We start from the raw sequence: 14,050 nt of genomic DNA on the forward strand, positions 1-14,050 counted from the left end.
GTAACTTGGATGAACCTCAAAAACATGATGGTAAAAGAAGCCAGTCACAAAAGACCACATAGTGTGTGATTCCATTTATATGAAATGTCCAGAACAGGCAGATATATAGAGGCACACAGCAGATTAGTCGTTGCCTGGGGGGAGGAGGAATGGAGAGTGAGTACTAATGGGTTTTTTGGGGGGGGTGATAAAAATGTTCTAAAATTAGTGGTGATGGTTGCACAACTGTGACTATACTAAAAACCATTGTACACTTTAAAAAGGGTGAATTGTATGGTATGTGAATTACATCTCAATAAAGCTGTTTTAAAACCCAGCTTTTATCTGTTTGTAAGGCATATCTTCAAAATTAACCTCACAAGAAAGGAACTGGTAGGGGGTGGGGTGGGGTTCCTCAAACCAGTTAACATTTAAAGGATTGTATTCGTCTTCTCTTCATTTGAATCCTGGCTTTAAAACAGATCTGCCCTGCATGGTCAGGGTCAGATCCCTCTGGCTGGTTGCCCAGATGACCAAGATTCTGAGTGGTCTCTTTGTTCTGTAGACTTATCATTTCAAAAACGAACCTATTTTTCTGAGTCTCCAAAGCTGAGGAATAGAGATGCCAGGGAGTTAGCAAATAGATGTAGAAAGCCAGTTTATCTGCAAACCAGCAGAATGTCTGAAGGGGTTGCTCTGTGGGACTCTTGTTCCTAGGAGATTTTTTTGCTGGTGGATGGGCAGTTCAGTTGGAAGCCCGTGAGGAAGTCGTGTTGTCTTTGGAAAGGTCTCTATGCCAAGAGTCTGCAGGCAGGCAACTGGTGACCAAGAGCTCTGTCTCTATAAGCCTTCGATTCCTCATCAGTGAAACCAGAAAGATAATAGCCTTTTCACACCAGGGCAGCCGCACTGTAAATGCTGAGGGTGTGCACCAGGGGTGCAGTTCTGGAGTGGCAAATTTGGGGTGGCTCCAGAGGACACAGTTTGAAGAGTGAAAGAATGAGGATTGTCTGGCAGGAGAAGAGGGCCATGGACGTCATGGGGAGTGGTTGTCAGGATGGTTGTCATGGGGAGTGGTTGTCAGGTAGAACTGATGACTGGAAGGCTGCGGTAGCAGGAGTTGTGAGAAGTTCTAGATTTGAGGAGATGTGGTAAACGATATTAGTCGTTGGACTAAAAAAATTCATCATCCTCCTTTCCCATTCGCCCTTGGATGTACATGTTGAATCCAGGCCCATCCTTGTGTTGCAACCAGGAGCTTCCATCCACATCACCTTCCCCCAGAAGGAACCAATGAAACATCTTTTTGTTTTTGCAGGTTTTTATTGAGAGACCACAAGCAGATCTTCCACCCTCAGATCTCTGACTACAAAAGGTGCGATGGAACATTTTTCCCTTCCCCATCCTTTTCCTTACTCCAGCCCAGGGTCTGTTTGGGGAACCTGCTCATCCCCAGGCCCCTCCCAAAGTGACTCACTAACGTGGTCTCTGACGCATCCCCAGGAAGGGAAGTGGGGTGACGGGGGGGCATCCCTTTGTGGGAGAGAGTGACCAATTATTTATCCTCCCGCATAGGATGCCCTGGCTTAATGACCTGTAAGGGCCATTTCAGCACTTCCATTCCATCTGTCCCCAAGGCCTCACCTTAGGTGAGAACTTTGGCTCTCATTCAGCTCTCAGGGTGTCTGCCTCCTCACAGCTGAAGGTCCTTCTTGTCTGAGATGGACAGTATTACCTAGTAGTATGCGTGCTCTAGGACCATGAATGACATCAAAACTAACCGAGAACTATACCAGCAATACACCGCCATGGACCCCAAGGTGCTGGCCCGCATCTCCAGGCTGCTCATCGTCTGCCAGGGTGCAGGCATTTCTGTACCCAAGGGCATCAGAAACATCTTTGAGTTTACCTGGGAGGAGCTGATCACTGACCCCATGATCCCTACCCCTTCTGAGATCCTGGGCCTGGAGATCAGCATTGGAGCCCCGCCCGTGGTGCTTATGGAACCGGCCCCTGTGCAGGCCCCTGTCCAGAACAAGCCACCTCCGCCAGTGCTACCACTGCCGATGCTGCCCGCTTCCACTGGGCCGGCCAAATTCTCCACACACTCTCCTACCCACGGCCAACGGGGCCATCCAGCCAGGAGACCCTGCACAGGTTCCAGAGGCAGTCTATCCACCTATTGACCGAGCTCCTCACCCTGAAGATGAAGGCCACGCTGGAGTCCATGTCCAGTAAGTCAGCGAAGTCTGGCTCACCGGATCCTGGCTCCTTTTTCTAGGCCAGGAAGGGTCTGGCCTGGGCATGTGTGTATGTATCCACTGCACCCACCCCAGACAGGTCTACAAGAATGCGCCGTGAAAAGGTGGCAGCCAAGGGTCAGCTTTGCAACTCAGCTCCTTCCTGAGACCACCCCCAAGAATCATCCTTTCACCCCTCTCCGTTCTCCATTTTGTCCTCCCATCCCTCCAGCTTTGCTGAGCCCAGGTTGAGACGTTGGCCATGAGAACAGTGTGAGGTGTTGAAAGAGGGAGTTTGTGGAAATGATGCCAAGGTAGAGAGAGGCAGCACCCAGGAGGAGGGGGTAAATCGGGAGGGCCAGTTGGTGGGTAGCAAGACAGAGCCAAGCAGAGCCAGAACCAGGAGAGTCGTGAGAACTGGGAGAACACCGTAGAAGAGAACTTTAAAGATTTCTCTTAATTACTCTGAGCCTTCTCCAGCATTAAAAAATCTTTTTCTTCCAGAAATTGGTTGTTTTGTAACAACAGGGCACTTTAGAATATCTGGTCTACCATACAACTAGGACAAAAACTTCATTATTATACTTTTGGTTAAAAAAATTAAAATAAAAAAATTGAAAGCAAAATCCCATCTGTTCCACTCCAGATTCTTCCACAAACATCCCAGCCATGGGAGTGAACTCACCTTACCAGCTTGTCTACGAGTCCTCTACTGGCTGTCTGAGCTTTTCCCTCTCAACCGGAAGGGAAGTCAAGAAAAAACAGGTAACAGTGATTCCCAGCAAGACCTTTTGACCTACCTTTGGTGGTGGGGGTGGGATGGGGAGGGGGATAGAAGATTTCCTGTGTAGGTTGATGAGATGATTTGATTTGGTTTTCTGATAGGAAGGATATATAGCTGCCCTGGCCGGAGACCCAGCAGCTATTGACAGATTCTGTCCCATAAAAGGTGACATATCTCAACCAAGTCACTCTACTTTGCAGTCTCATCGTTTGAATGTTTACAAGTGCTCCATTTCTGTTAATGTGGTTCCTCTCACCTGGGGCAACACCCCTAGCAAACCCACATCTTCCACCTCCTATGTTATCCCATACTCACCCCCTCTTCTCAGAGAGAGACCTATGTTACCCATACTCACCCAGCAAGTGGGGGAACCAGTACCTGAACGGACGTATTTGGATACCAAGCCTAACCGTGTGTCCCCAGCTGGGTCAGTTTATGTGGGCAGAAAACAGACATAGAGGCCATTTCCATTCTATTGCAGAAAACACAGAGCAGAAGGAAAGGCTTAAAGGAAAGAACTGGTGGCAGGTGAGACCAAACAGGGTAGCAGTGACTGTGCAGCCAGAGCTTGGAGGAGAGATGAGTTGGGGCTGGAGAGGGCAGAGAAGGAACTTTCTCTCGTGGAACTTCCAGGGCCCCCAAGGCTGTGGTGGTAGAGTGGTGGGGTAGGGGAGGGACTGTATTCGCAAAGTGGTGGTGGGAGGATCCACAGAAGTTTGGGATGCTCAAAGACTGTCCAGTGATTCCCACAGACACTGGAGGTAAGGCTAGAAGTTGAGAAGCTTGGATTTTATTCCTGAGCCCACCTCGGGTTGCTATGAGATTTGCCTTCTTCCAGGCCTCACTCTCCGTATCAAGTTGATCCTGTAGCCTTTCAGTCAGTGAACAAATGTTTATTGAACAATTGCTAGTTGTCAGTCACTGTTCTTTTTTTTGGTACACGGGCCTCTCACTGTTGTGGCCTCTCCCGTTGCGGAGCACAGGCTCCGGACGCACAGGCTCAGCGGCCATGGCTCATGGGCCCAGCCGCTCCGCGGCATGTGGGATCTTCCTGGACCGGGGCACGAACCCGTGTCCCCTGCATCGGCAGGCGGACTCTCAACCACTGCACCACCAGGGAAGCCCCAGTCACTGTTCTGAATGCTGTGGGTACATGTGTGGATTTTAAGACAAGGAACACCTTCCCTGATGGAGGTGACATCCTCAGACTCTTGTTTCCCCTGTTCCTTTACCTCTCATGACACATTTTCTGTCACTGTGAGCATCACTTCCAGCATCCCTCTTTATATGCTCCTGGTTTATCATATCTCCTCCTGAGCTGGCCCTAAATCAATGCAGTCACTTTGAGGGGAAACAAAGTATCCTCAGGACACCCAGTGATTTCATGATTTTTCTTCCTAATGACCTCAGGGGTGATGCCTTGAGTAAGGTTGTTCCAAAACAAAAGTTACATGTCTGTTGGTCTCTTTGTCTATGTGGCTGTTTTCCTCTGCCACCCAAGGATGTGATTACCCCATGATGTTGCATCATTCTCACTAGGATGTTCAACGCTGCTGCATTTCTTATAGGTTCCTGATACTGTTTAGAAATTATTCTCACACATGTGTGCTAGGATGGGTGGTTAACCTTCCCTAATAGTTTATAAGTAACCGTGTGTCCTAGCTTGCCCAGGAAAGTCCCAGTTTATGCTGTTGTCCTGGCATAACTATTAATTATACCCACTTTCACTCCAAAGTACCCTAGCTTAAAGAACATATTGTAGAGTCGTTGTGGTTTTAAGTCACTTTGGGTTTGGGACCTCTGCTATCTGTTCCATGTACACGTGCTGTCACACCTTGCCAGCTGGCCCCCTTTGCAGTTCTAGGGTCATGCAGACTTGGAGCAGACAGGCTCCAGGAGTTGGACCTACTCCCTGAGCAGACAACAGCTATTTCTGGAGCACAGCCCAACTTTACAGGCAGAGAATTGAGAGAAATCTGTCAACAGTGGTTCCTGGTTGTCATACTTGGGGACCCAAAGCAACTAGAGGCAGGCCAGAAATGGATGCTCAAGCCAGCAGATGTTCCAGGAGGTCAGCCAGCAGGTAGGTGGGCCTCAGGGTCAAGTCTCTGGTCTCATGGCTGGAGGAGTCAGGAAAGGGACCAGGAACCACTGAAGGTGACAGATATCAGACATGGTACCCAAGCAGCAACCAGAAACCTCGAGGCTTGGCTGACAGTGAGAAAGTCTCCATTCTGAGGCCTTCAGGGCTCAGTTGGAGCCTAAGCAATGCCCCTGGCCTGAAGACTCATTTTATTTTTGAGTCCAAGGTGAAGATGAGCCTACATATATCAAGGAAGAGCATGTGGCTCCAGCTGAGTAGGCAGCAGAGGCTCAGAAGCAGGCAGGACCTGAATAGATGCTTCTGGAAATTCAGCCATGGATGATCACCTCCACAATTTTATGTCATCATATCCTCATACCACCTAAGACTTGCCATGGGGGATAACTGTGAAAATAATGGAAATAAGCACAAAACATTGACACCACAGATTTGAGCAGGCAGAAGAAAGAATCAGCTCGAAGACAGGACAATGGAAATTATTGAGTCTGAAGAACAGAAAGAAAAGAGATTGAAGAAAAATGCACAGAGCCTAAGGGAACTGTGGGACACCATCAAGTGGCATATGCATGTGGGAGTCCCAGAAGAGGAAGAGAGATCAAAAGAGGCAGAGAGAATATTTAAGAAATAATGGCTGAAATTTTCCCAAATTTGATGCAAGACATGAATATAAACGTCAGAGAAACTCAGCAGGCTCCCAGAAAGATGAACTCAGAGAAACCCACACCAAGACACATTAATCGTCAAACTTTCAAAAGACAAAGACGAAAAGAGAATCTTGAAAGCAGTAAGAGAGAAGTGAATCCTCACATACAATGAATTTCAATAAGATCATTAGCAGGTTTCTCATCAGAATTTGGAGGATACAAGGTACAGGGCAAATACATTCAAAATGCTTAAAGAAAAAACCTGTCAGCTAAGAATCAATCCTGAATTCAGGAAAACTGTGCTTCAAAACTGAGCAAGAAATTAAGACATACAAAACCTGAGGCAGTTCATGACAACTAAATCTGTGCTGCAGGAAGTGCTGAAGGGAGTCCTGCAAGGTGAAATGAAAGGACACTAGAGAGAACCACAAAGCTATATGGAGAAATAAAGACCTCAATAAAGGTAATACATAGGAAAGAATAAAAGCTAGTATTATTGTAACAGCAGTTTGTAACTGCACTTTTTGTTTTTCTACATGATTTAAGAGACTAATATATTTAAAGAAAAAAATTAGTGTAAAAGCCAGTATTACTGTTAACTTTGGTTTGTAGCTCCAAATCTTAGTTTCTACATAATTTGAAAGATTTAAAAGAAATGTTAATTTATGTTTTGGGACATACGATATAAAAAGATGTAATTTTTAGGACATTAACAACTGACAGTGATGGGGATGATGCTGTAAAGGAGGAGAGTTTTTGTACGTTATTGAAGTTTTGTACGTTATTGAAGTTGTAATCCCCATGGTAACCACAAAGAAAATAACTACAATATACAGAAAAGGAAATGAGAAATTTTAAAATTTCACTACAAAAAATTAAAACAAATTAAGACAATAATGCAGGATATGAAGAACAAAAACTCTAATAAGGCATATAGAAAATAAAAAACACAGTAACAGAAGCAAGTCCCTCCTTATCAGTAATTCCTTTAAATGTAAATTGGCTAAATTTTGTAATCAAAAGACTGAGATTGGGAGAATGAATAGCAACTCATGATCCAACTATACGCTATAAGAGACTCACTTGAGATCCAGAGACACAATTGGGTTTGAATGTGAAAATATGGAAAAAGATATTCCATGCAAATAGTAACCAAAGGAGAGCAGGGGTGACTATACTAATATCAGATAAAATAGACTTTAAATTTAAAAAGATTACAAGAGACAAAGAAGGACATTCTATAATAATAAAATTTCAATACAGTAAGAAGATACAACAGTTATAAACATTTATGCACCTAATGACAGGCTGTCAAAATATATGAAGCAAAACCTGACCAGTTGAAGACAAGTAGTTCTACAGTAATAGTGGGAGACATCAATAACCCACTCACAATAATGGATAGAATAACAGACAGAAGTAAGAAAATAAAAAACAACACAATAAATCAACTAGATCTAACAGACACATGCAGAACACAAACAAAACAACAAAAACAGTGCACATTCTTTTCAAGTGTACATGGGACATTTCTAGGATAGATCATATGTTAGGCCACAAATTAAGTCTCAGTAGATTAAAAGAAATAGATTTCACTCAAAGTATCTTATCTTACCACAATGGGATGAAGTTAGAAATCAGTAACAGAAGGAAAACTGGAACGTTTACAAAATTGTGGAAATTAAATAACACACACCTAATCAATGGATCAAAGAAGAAATTACAAGGAAAACTATAAAATACTAGAGACAAATGAAAATGAAAACAGCAGGCTTCCCTGGTGGCACAGTGGTTGAGAGTCCACCTGCCGATGCAGGGGACACAGGTTCGTGCCCCGGTCTGGGAAGATCCCACATGTTGTGGAGTGGCTAGGCCCGTGAGCCATGGCCGCTGAGCCTGCGTGTCCAGAGCCTGTGCTCCGCAACGGGAGAGGCCACAACAGGGAGAGGCCCATGTACTGCAAAAAAAAAAAAAAAAAAAAGAAAATGAAAACAGCATACCAAAACTTATGGGGTACAATGAAAGCAATGCTAAGGGGAAAATTTATAGCTATTAATGCTTACATTAAAAGGCAAGAAAGATCTCAAGTAAACAACCTAACTTTACAACTTAAGGAACTTTAAACTAAACCCAAAGCTAGAGAAGGAAGGAAATAAAGGTTAGAGCAGAGATAAACTAAATAGACAATATAAAAACAACAGAAAATCAATGAAACCAAAAGTTGATGCTTCAGAAAGATCAACACAATTGACAAATCTTTAGCTAGATGGACTAAGAAAAAAAGAAAGGAGACTCAAATTCCTAAAATCAGAATTGAAAATGGGACACAACTACTGATTCTACAGAAATAAAAGGGATTATCAGAGAGTACTATGAACAACTAACTGTATGCCAACAAATTGGATAACCTACATGAAGTGGACAGGTTCCTAAAACACAAAACCTACTTAGTCTAAATCATGAAGAAATAGAAAATTTGAACTAGACCTATAAATAGTAAGAGATTGAATCAGTTATCAAAAATCTCCCAACAAAGAAAATCCCTGGACCTGATAACTTCAGTGATGAATTCTCCCAAACATTTAAAGAAGAATTAATGCCAACTGTTCTAAAAATTTTTCCCCAAAATTGAAGAGGGAACACTTCCCAACTCATTCTGTGAGGCCAGTATTGCCCTGATATTGGAGCCAAAGACACTAGAAGAAGACTACAGACTAATATACCTGATGAACATTGATGCAAAATTCCTTAGCAAAATATTAGCAAACAGAATTCGGCAGCATAATAAAAGGATTATACAACATGACACTAAACAGGATTTATTCCTGGAATGCAAGCATGGTTCAACATATAAAACTCAATCATTGGAACTTCTCTGGTGGTCCAGTGGTTGACTCCATGCTGCCAATGCAGGGGGCCCTGGTTCGAACCCTGTTCAGGGAACTAGATCCCACGTGCCTCAACTAAAAGATCCCGCATGCTGCAATGAAGATCCCGAGTGCCACAACCAAGACCTGGCACAACCAAATAAATAAATATTTTAAAAAATTGAAAAGAAAGATTTGGTCTATACCTATAATGGAATATTATGTAGCCTTAAAAAGGAAGGGAATTCTGCAATATGTTATAACATGGGTGAAACATGAGGACATTATGCTACATGAAACAAACCAGTCACAAAAAAGACAAATACTGTATGATTCCACTTATAGGAGGTACTTAGAGTAGTCAAAATCATAAAGATAGAAAGTAGATTGGCAGTTGCCAGGGGCTGGGGGTAGGGGAGAATGGGGGGGTGTTGTTACAGAGTTTCAATTTTATAAGATAAAAAGAGTTACGGGAATAGATGGTGATAACGGTTGCACAACACTGTGAATGTATTTAATACCACTGAACTTGCCTCTTAAAATTTAAGTCGGTAAATTTTTGTTATACGTATTTTACCACAAGCACACACAAAAGCCCGCAAAACATCACAGTCTTGAGTCTCAGTTGATATACTCTGCCCTCTGCCGAAGGCCGAGGTAAGCCAGCATCAGAGAAGTGTTGAAGCCCTTGAGCCATTGAGCCATTGAGATGGAGCTGGGACTTTTTGTCTTAAGTCAGAAGTGTCACAAGGGAATCCCTTCTGCATCCACCACAGCCATGTGTGTGCTCTCTCTACCCAGGACCAGGCCGCCCTTGGGGAAATGTGGCTGGATTCACCACTCTGCATGAGTGTTCCTGACACACACTCGGTTGACTCACAGAGCACCGCCTCTGTTTCATAAGTGACCTGCTGGGGATTCTTATCCCTGGAAGCATAATGATTCCCACAGTTATTTTGATTCTCAAGGGATGCAGCTGTCCTGCTCTCCCCGCCCCCTCACCCCAGGTGAACATGACGTCTTGAGAAACCATTTTCTAAAACCCTCCCTAACCTGTTCATCTCCAGCTACAGGCAAACCCCCAAATTTGGAAGAAGTCGTCTTGACATCCCCACAACGAGGAGCGGGAACCTCTGCCTCTGAGGTTATCGAGTTCAGCGACCCCTGCCCTGACGCCCGGGAGAAGCTGCAGGAGATGTGTCGCCTTGTGTGAGCACCTTAGTGGTTGGGGGTGTATGGGAGAGGAGGGCACAGCCTGTGTGTGCGTGGAGGGGGATCACGGACATGTTGGCTACCCAGTGCCCCCAGCCACAGTGACAGGGTGATAGTTGTCCCTCACACACAGATCCCTAGTCCTTCCACAATCACAGTCATTTTCAGTCCTACTATGACCTTATGAGGAAGGCAGGTTTATTCCTGTTTTACAGATGAGGAAACTGAGGTACCCCAAGCACATGGTAAGGCATTGTCTGAGGTCCCACAGCTCAATGGGCCTGTCCCAGGGCAATGTTCTTTGCCTCCTCACCAGTGAGACCCCTTTGCATGGCTTCTTAAAGTTTACACACCCTTACAGTTAAGAATGTTTATTTCTTGACATAATTTGTCAGATGTTCTCTTAGAAAAAAAGGAACAGCTTTCAAAACAAAAAACACTGACATGGGTGATTAATGGTATTTATGATTTTGTGTGTCCCACAAGTCCTAGCAAGTGAATCTGCGTTCCTCCAAAGGCCTGGACCATGGGCCATAAAGGATTTCAAACCTAGTTACATCTAAGCATATATGTGTCCTGGGGCTCACAGGACACTGTCACTGCAGCAGTAGAATATGCGTAGAGGGCAGCCACCCAGTTTGCTCCTTACTGTGACATTCCAGAAGGAAGCTGTCTTCCTTTGTAAGCTCAGGATTGAGAGGTGATCAAAGCCTCCAGCTCTGCCACCCCATTCCACACGCAGCTCCACTCCATGGGTCCCCACTCCTGTGCAAAAGGTGGAAATCAGGCCAGGGCCAGTCTCAAAGGGGTATGGGGACCTTCCCAGTTCTTCCTAAAAACATTACCTGTAAGGATGAGGGGTTGGGGTAGGGATAGATACTTTGGGGACAGGGAAATGGAATGGGAGTCTGGGGAGCTGGGGAGGGGCTGTAGAGAGCCTGGTGAGTGAGAGGCAAGTGGCTAGAAAATATGTTGGTCTCCTTCCCTGCAGAGAAGCCGAAAGGGTCTCGTGGAAAGGGAGGAATATCTTCTACCCATGATCTTACGCAACTACAGGGCAAAGATGCCCCCTCATCTAATGTCTACCCCCAAAGGGGATGCTCAGATCCCAAGCTCCCACCATCCGCACCCTCCAGGTGCTCAGACTTCCACTCCCACCCCTCACCAACCTCCTGCCCATCATCTTCACTTGGACCGGCATTCTCAGGAATGGAAGGCACCCAAGAAGGCCATCAAGTTGCATTACACCTTCTATGATGGGTCGTTCTTCGTTTAGTATCCTTTTATTTGGTGCTTCCCTTTCTCCCCAGCAGCTCAGCCCAGAGAACTCCAGCCTTTGGCAAAGCCAGAGTGTTTCCTTTGGCTTTTCATTTGGTCAGAGAAGTCTGGTGACGGGTCCTCTGGGATATTAAGAGTTTGTTCAGGTCAGAGAAGAAGTACCAAGAGTCAAGCCTCAAATTCAGTCCTGATCAACCAGTACGTACTGAACCCAACTATCTGTGATTACGTGTCAGTGCGGGCTGGGGGTGCAGCAGCAGTCCCTGCCTTCGAGGCTCTCCCAGGTGGGAAGAGATTGGAGACACAGAACAATTCATCTCTAGCCGAGAGAAGGTGATAGGAGACCCTCCATCCTGGGGGGGGGGGGGTCTTTGTCCTTCTGTCCCAGGCTCAATGGGTAAGTACTGTGGTTCTTGCATACTTTGCCCCCAAGATCCATGTATTTGGAGTCTAACCCGCACTGCACATACCCCACCTGGCACATGTGCGGGTTGATCTGCAGCTGAGGTCTGGCGGTATTCATGAGAATGTGGGCAGCTGGGTCCCAACCTTGGGGTGTGTGAGTGGCACAAGGGGACACATTTTCTCGTTGAGAATCTGGTGAAAGCTATAGACCCTCTTCCCAGAAATATGAACTGATACACATGCATGTAAAACATTTCCTGTGATTGCAGGGGGTCTGCAGACCTTCAAAGCTTGTCCATGCACCAAGAACCCTAGACTGAGGAAAACTAAGATTTCTAACATGCAGGGTAAAGGCTGAGAGTTATGCATATTTTAGCATGAATGGAGTCAGGTTGCTTTCTTCATTCACAGATGTTTATCGAGTGTTATATGCAATGATTAATGGAATGGAGTGAATGTACCACTTTACCTTAGAGGGAGGTGGCTCTCTGAGCCGTCTCAACAGGCGGCTCGGCAGGCCTTTCTGGCCATGGCCCCCCTCGCTTCCTTTGGCCTCCTCTCCACTGAACTGGGAATTCAGAATTGCAGTGCCTGTCAAAGGAGTCCTATGGTTTCTCTGACCATAAATGAGTGCATTCATTACCCTCTGCTCAGCCCTGCTTCCAGGGCACCTTGTGCATTGAACTCAGCACACACCTTCCCAGGCAGCTGCTGCTCACAGGGGTCATGGGGCTCCCTCTCCCCCCTTTTCTTCCTCAACACTGCATTGAATGGGACCATCACCCTGAACTCGTGAAGCTGTGTCCGTGAATTAGGTTGCTATTGGCAGGACCAGAGAGGGGTGGACAAGTGTAGATCAGGGGATCAAGGTACTGCAGACCAGCCTGCTGGGATCCATGTTCCCTTCCCTGCCACAGAATCCCAAGGACCCCCTGCTGGGACCACCCGAGACCTCAGGCCATCGATGCTGGTGCGCTTGACTCAGACCCCAGTGATCTTGGTCATTAATGTATTTCTGCTGTGGGAGTCCCAAGAGGCCTGGATTCTAGGCCCAGTTCTTCTTGGTGACCCTGCATAAGCCATTCCATCTCTCTGGGCCTCACTTCTCTCCATTATAAGGTGAGAAAGTTGGACCCAGTGAGCTTGAAGGACAGCATCTGCGTTACTGTGATCAAATGGCCAAAACACACGTGCAGGTGTTGGATCCCTCTGGATTAGAGAAAATGTTTGGGAGACACTTCCCTCCCTCATGGGTTCCACAGAACCCTGGACTTGGCAGCTAATTCTGTCTTCACGGAGACTGCTGGGCAAAACTTTCAGGTAGAAGTGATGTGTCTGCCCTTGGATTGCCAAAAAGCTCCAAGCCCCAGTGGGTTTGCACTGGTCAGTGTCAGACCCCAGAACCATCCCCGGCATCGCTTTCATTTGGGCTGTCAGCATCTCCTTGGACCTCTCTCCTCAATGGCTGAGTCTCCTGTCAAACTTCCCTCAAGTCCTTTTTTCATACAAAGATACAACTCACCACATTAAAAACAAACCGTAATCACCATGTGCCCAGTACTGTGCTAAGTGCTGTTCCTTTAGGGATTTGTTGAGCACTCAGAACTGCTGTGTGAGGTGCACATTTTTTTTAATATGTAAAATGCACATAACATTTACCATTTTAAGCATTTTGAAGTGTACAATTCAGTGGCATTCATAGTGTTGTACAACCATCACGACTATCTAGTTTCCAGCACTTTTTCATCACCTCAGAAGGAAACCCTGTACCTAATAAGCAGTCACTCCCCATTTCCCCTCCCCCACAGTCCCTGGCAACTGCTCATCTCCTTTCTGTCTCTATGCATTTCCCTATTCCAGACACTGCATATAAATGGAGTCACACAGTATGCGGTCTTTTTATCCGGCTTCTTTCACTTAGCATAATGTTTTCGAGGTTCTTCCATGTTGTAGTATGCATCAGTTCTCCCAGTTCCCCGACCAGGGATTGAACCCCAGCCCTTGGCAGTGGAAGCACAGAGTCCTAACCACTGGACCTCCAGGGAATTCCCTCCTTTTGTTTTTTTGATTGGGGTGAAATTCACATGACATAAAATCAGTCCTTTTAATGTGTACAATTTAGTGGCATTTAGCACATTCACAGTGTTGTGCAACCAACTCCTCTATTGAGTTCACCCCAAAAGAAAATCCTATACCCATTAATTGGTCACTCCTCATTTCTGCCTACCCCCAGGGGCAACCACCAATCTGTTTTTTTGTCTCTATGGATTTGCCTATTCTGCACATCTCATATAAATGGAATCTTACAGTATGTGGCCTTTTATGCCTGGCTTCCTTCACTTAATGTTTTCAAGATTCATACATGTTGTAGCATGTGTCAGAATTTCCTTCCTTTTCGTGGCTGACTAATATTCTATTGAATGGATATACCACTTTTTAAAATCCATTCTTTCATTTATGGACATTAGATTGCTCCCACCATTTGGCTAGTATGAATAATGCTGCTATGAACATTCTTGGAGAAGTTTTTATTTGCA

At 45.5% G+C, this 14,050-nt stretch overlaps 2 protein-coding genes across 2 annotated transcripts in view; both read left to right on the forward strand.

Moving 5' to 3' along the window:
• Positions 1–1,322, forward strand: part of CCDC174 (coiled-coil domain containing 174) — a 32,826-nt gene extending 31,504 nt beyond the window's left edge. Inside the window, exon 12 of the mRNA XM_060161090.1 lies at positions 1,298–1,322. The gene's annotated coding sequence lies outside the window, so the exon portion shown is untranslated. The remainder of the gene's footprint in view (positions 1–1,297) is intronic.
• A 417-nt stretch (positions 1,323–1,739) lies between these two features.
• C10H3orf20 (chromosome 10 C3orf20 homolog) overlaps positions 1,740–14,050 on the forward strand; it is a 32,718-nt gene continuing 20,407 nt past the window's right edge. The window contains 8 exon segments of the mRNA XM_060163587.1: positions 1,740–2,106; positions 2,109–2,213; positions 2,866–2,984; positions 4,352–4,361; positions 5,149–5,160; positions 9,713–9,827; positions 10,822–10,865; positions 10,868–11,105. Coding sequence (XP_060019570.1) covers positions 1,740–2,106; positions 2,109–2,213; positions 2,866–2,984; positions 4,352–4,361; positions 5,149–5,160; positions 9,713–9,827; positions 10,822–10,865; positions 10,868–11,105 — 1,010 coding nt within the window.

This window comes from Lagenorhynchus albirostris, chromosome 10 (genome assembly GCF_949774975.1).
Source record: "Lagenorhynchus albirostris chromosome 10, mLagAlb1.1, whole genome shotgun sequence".
Taxonomy (NCBI): domain Eukaryota; kingdom Metazoa; phylum Chordata; class Mammalia; order Artiodactyla; family Delphinidae; genus Lagenorhynchus; species Lagenorhynchus albirostris.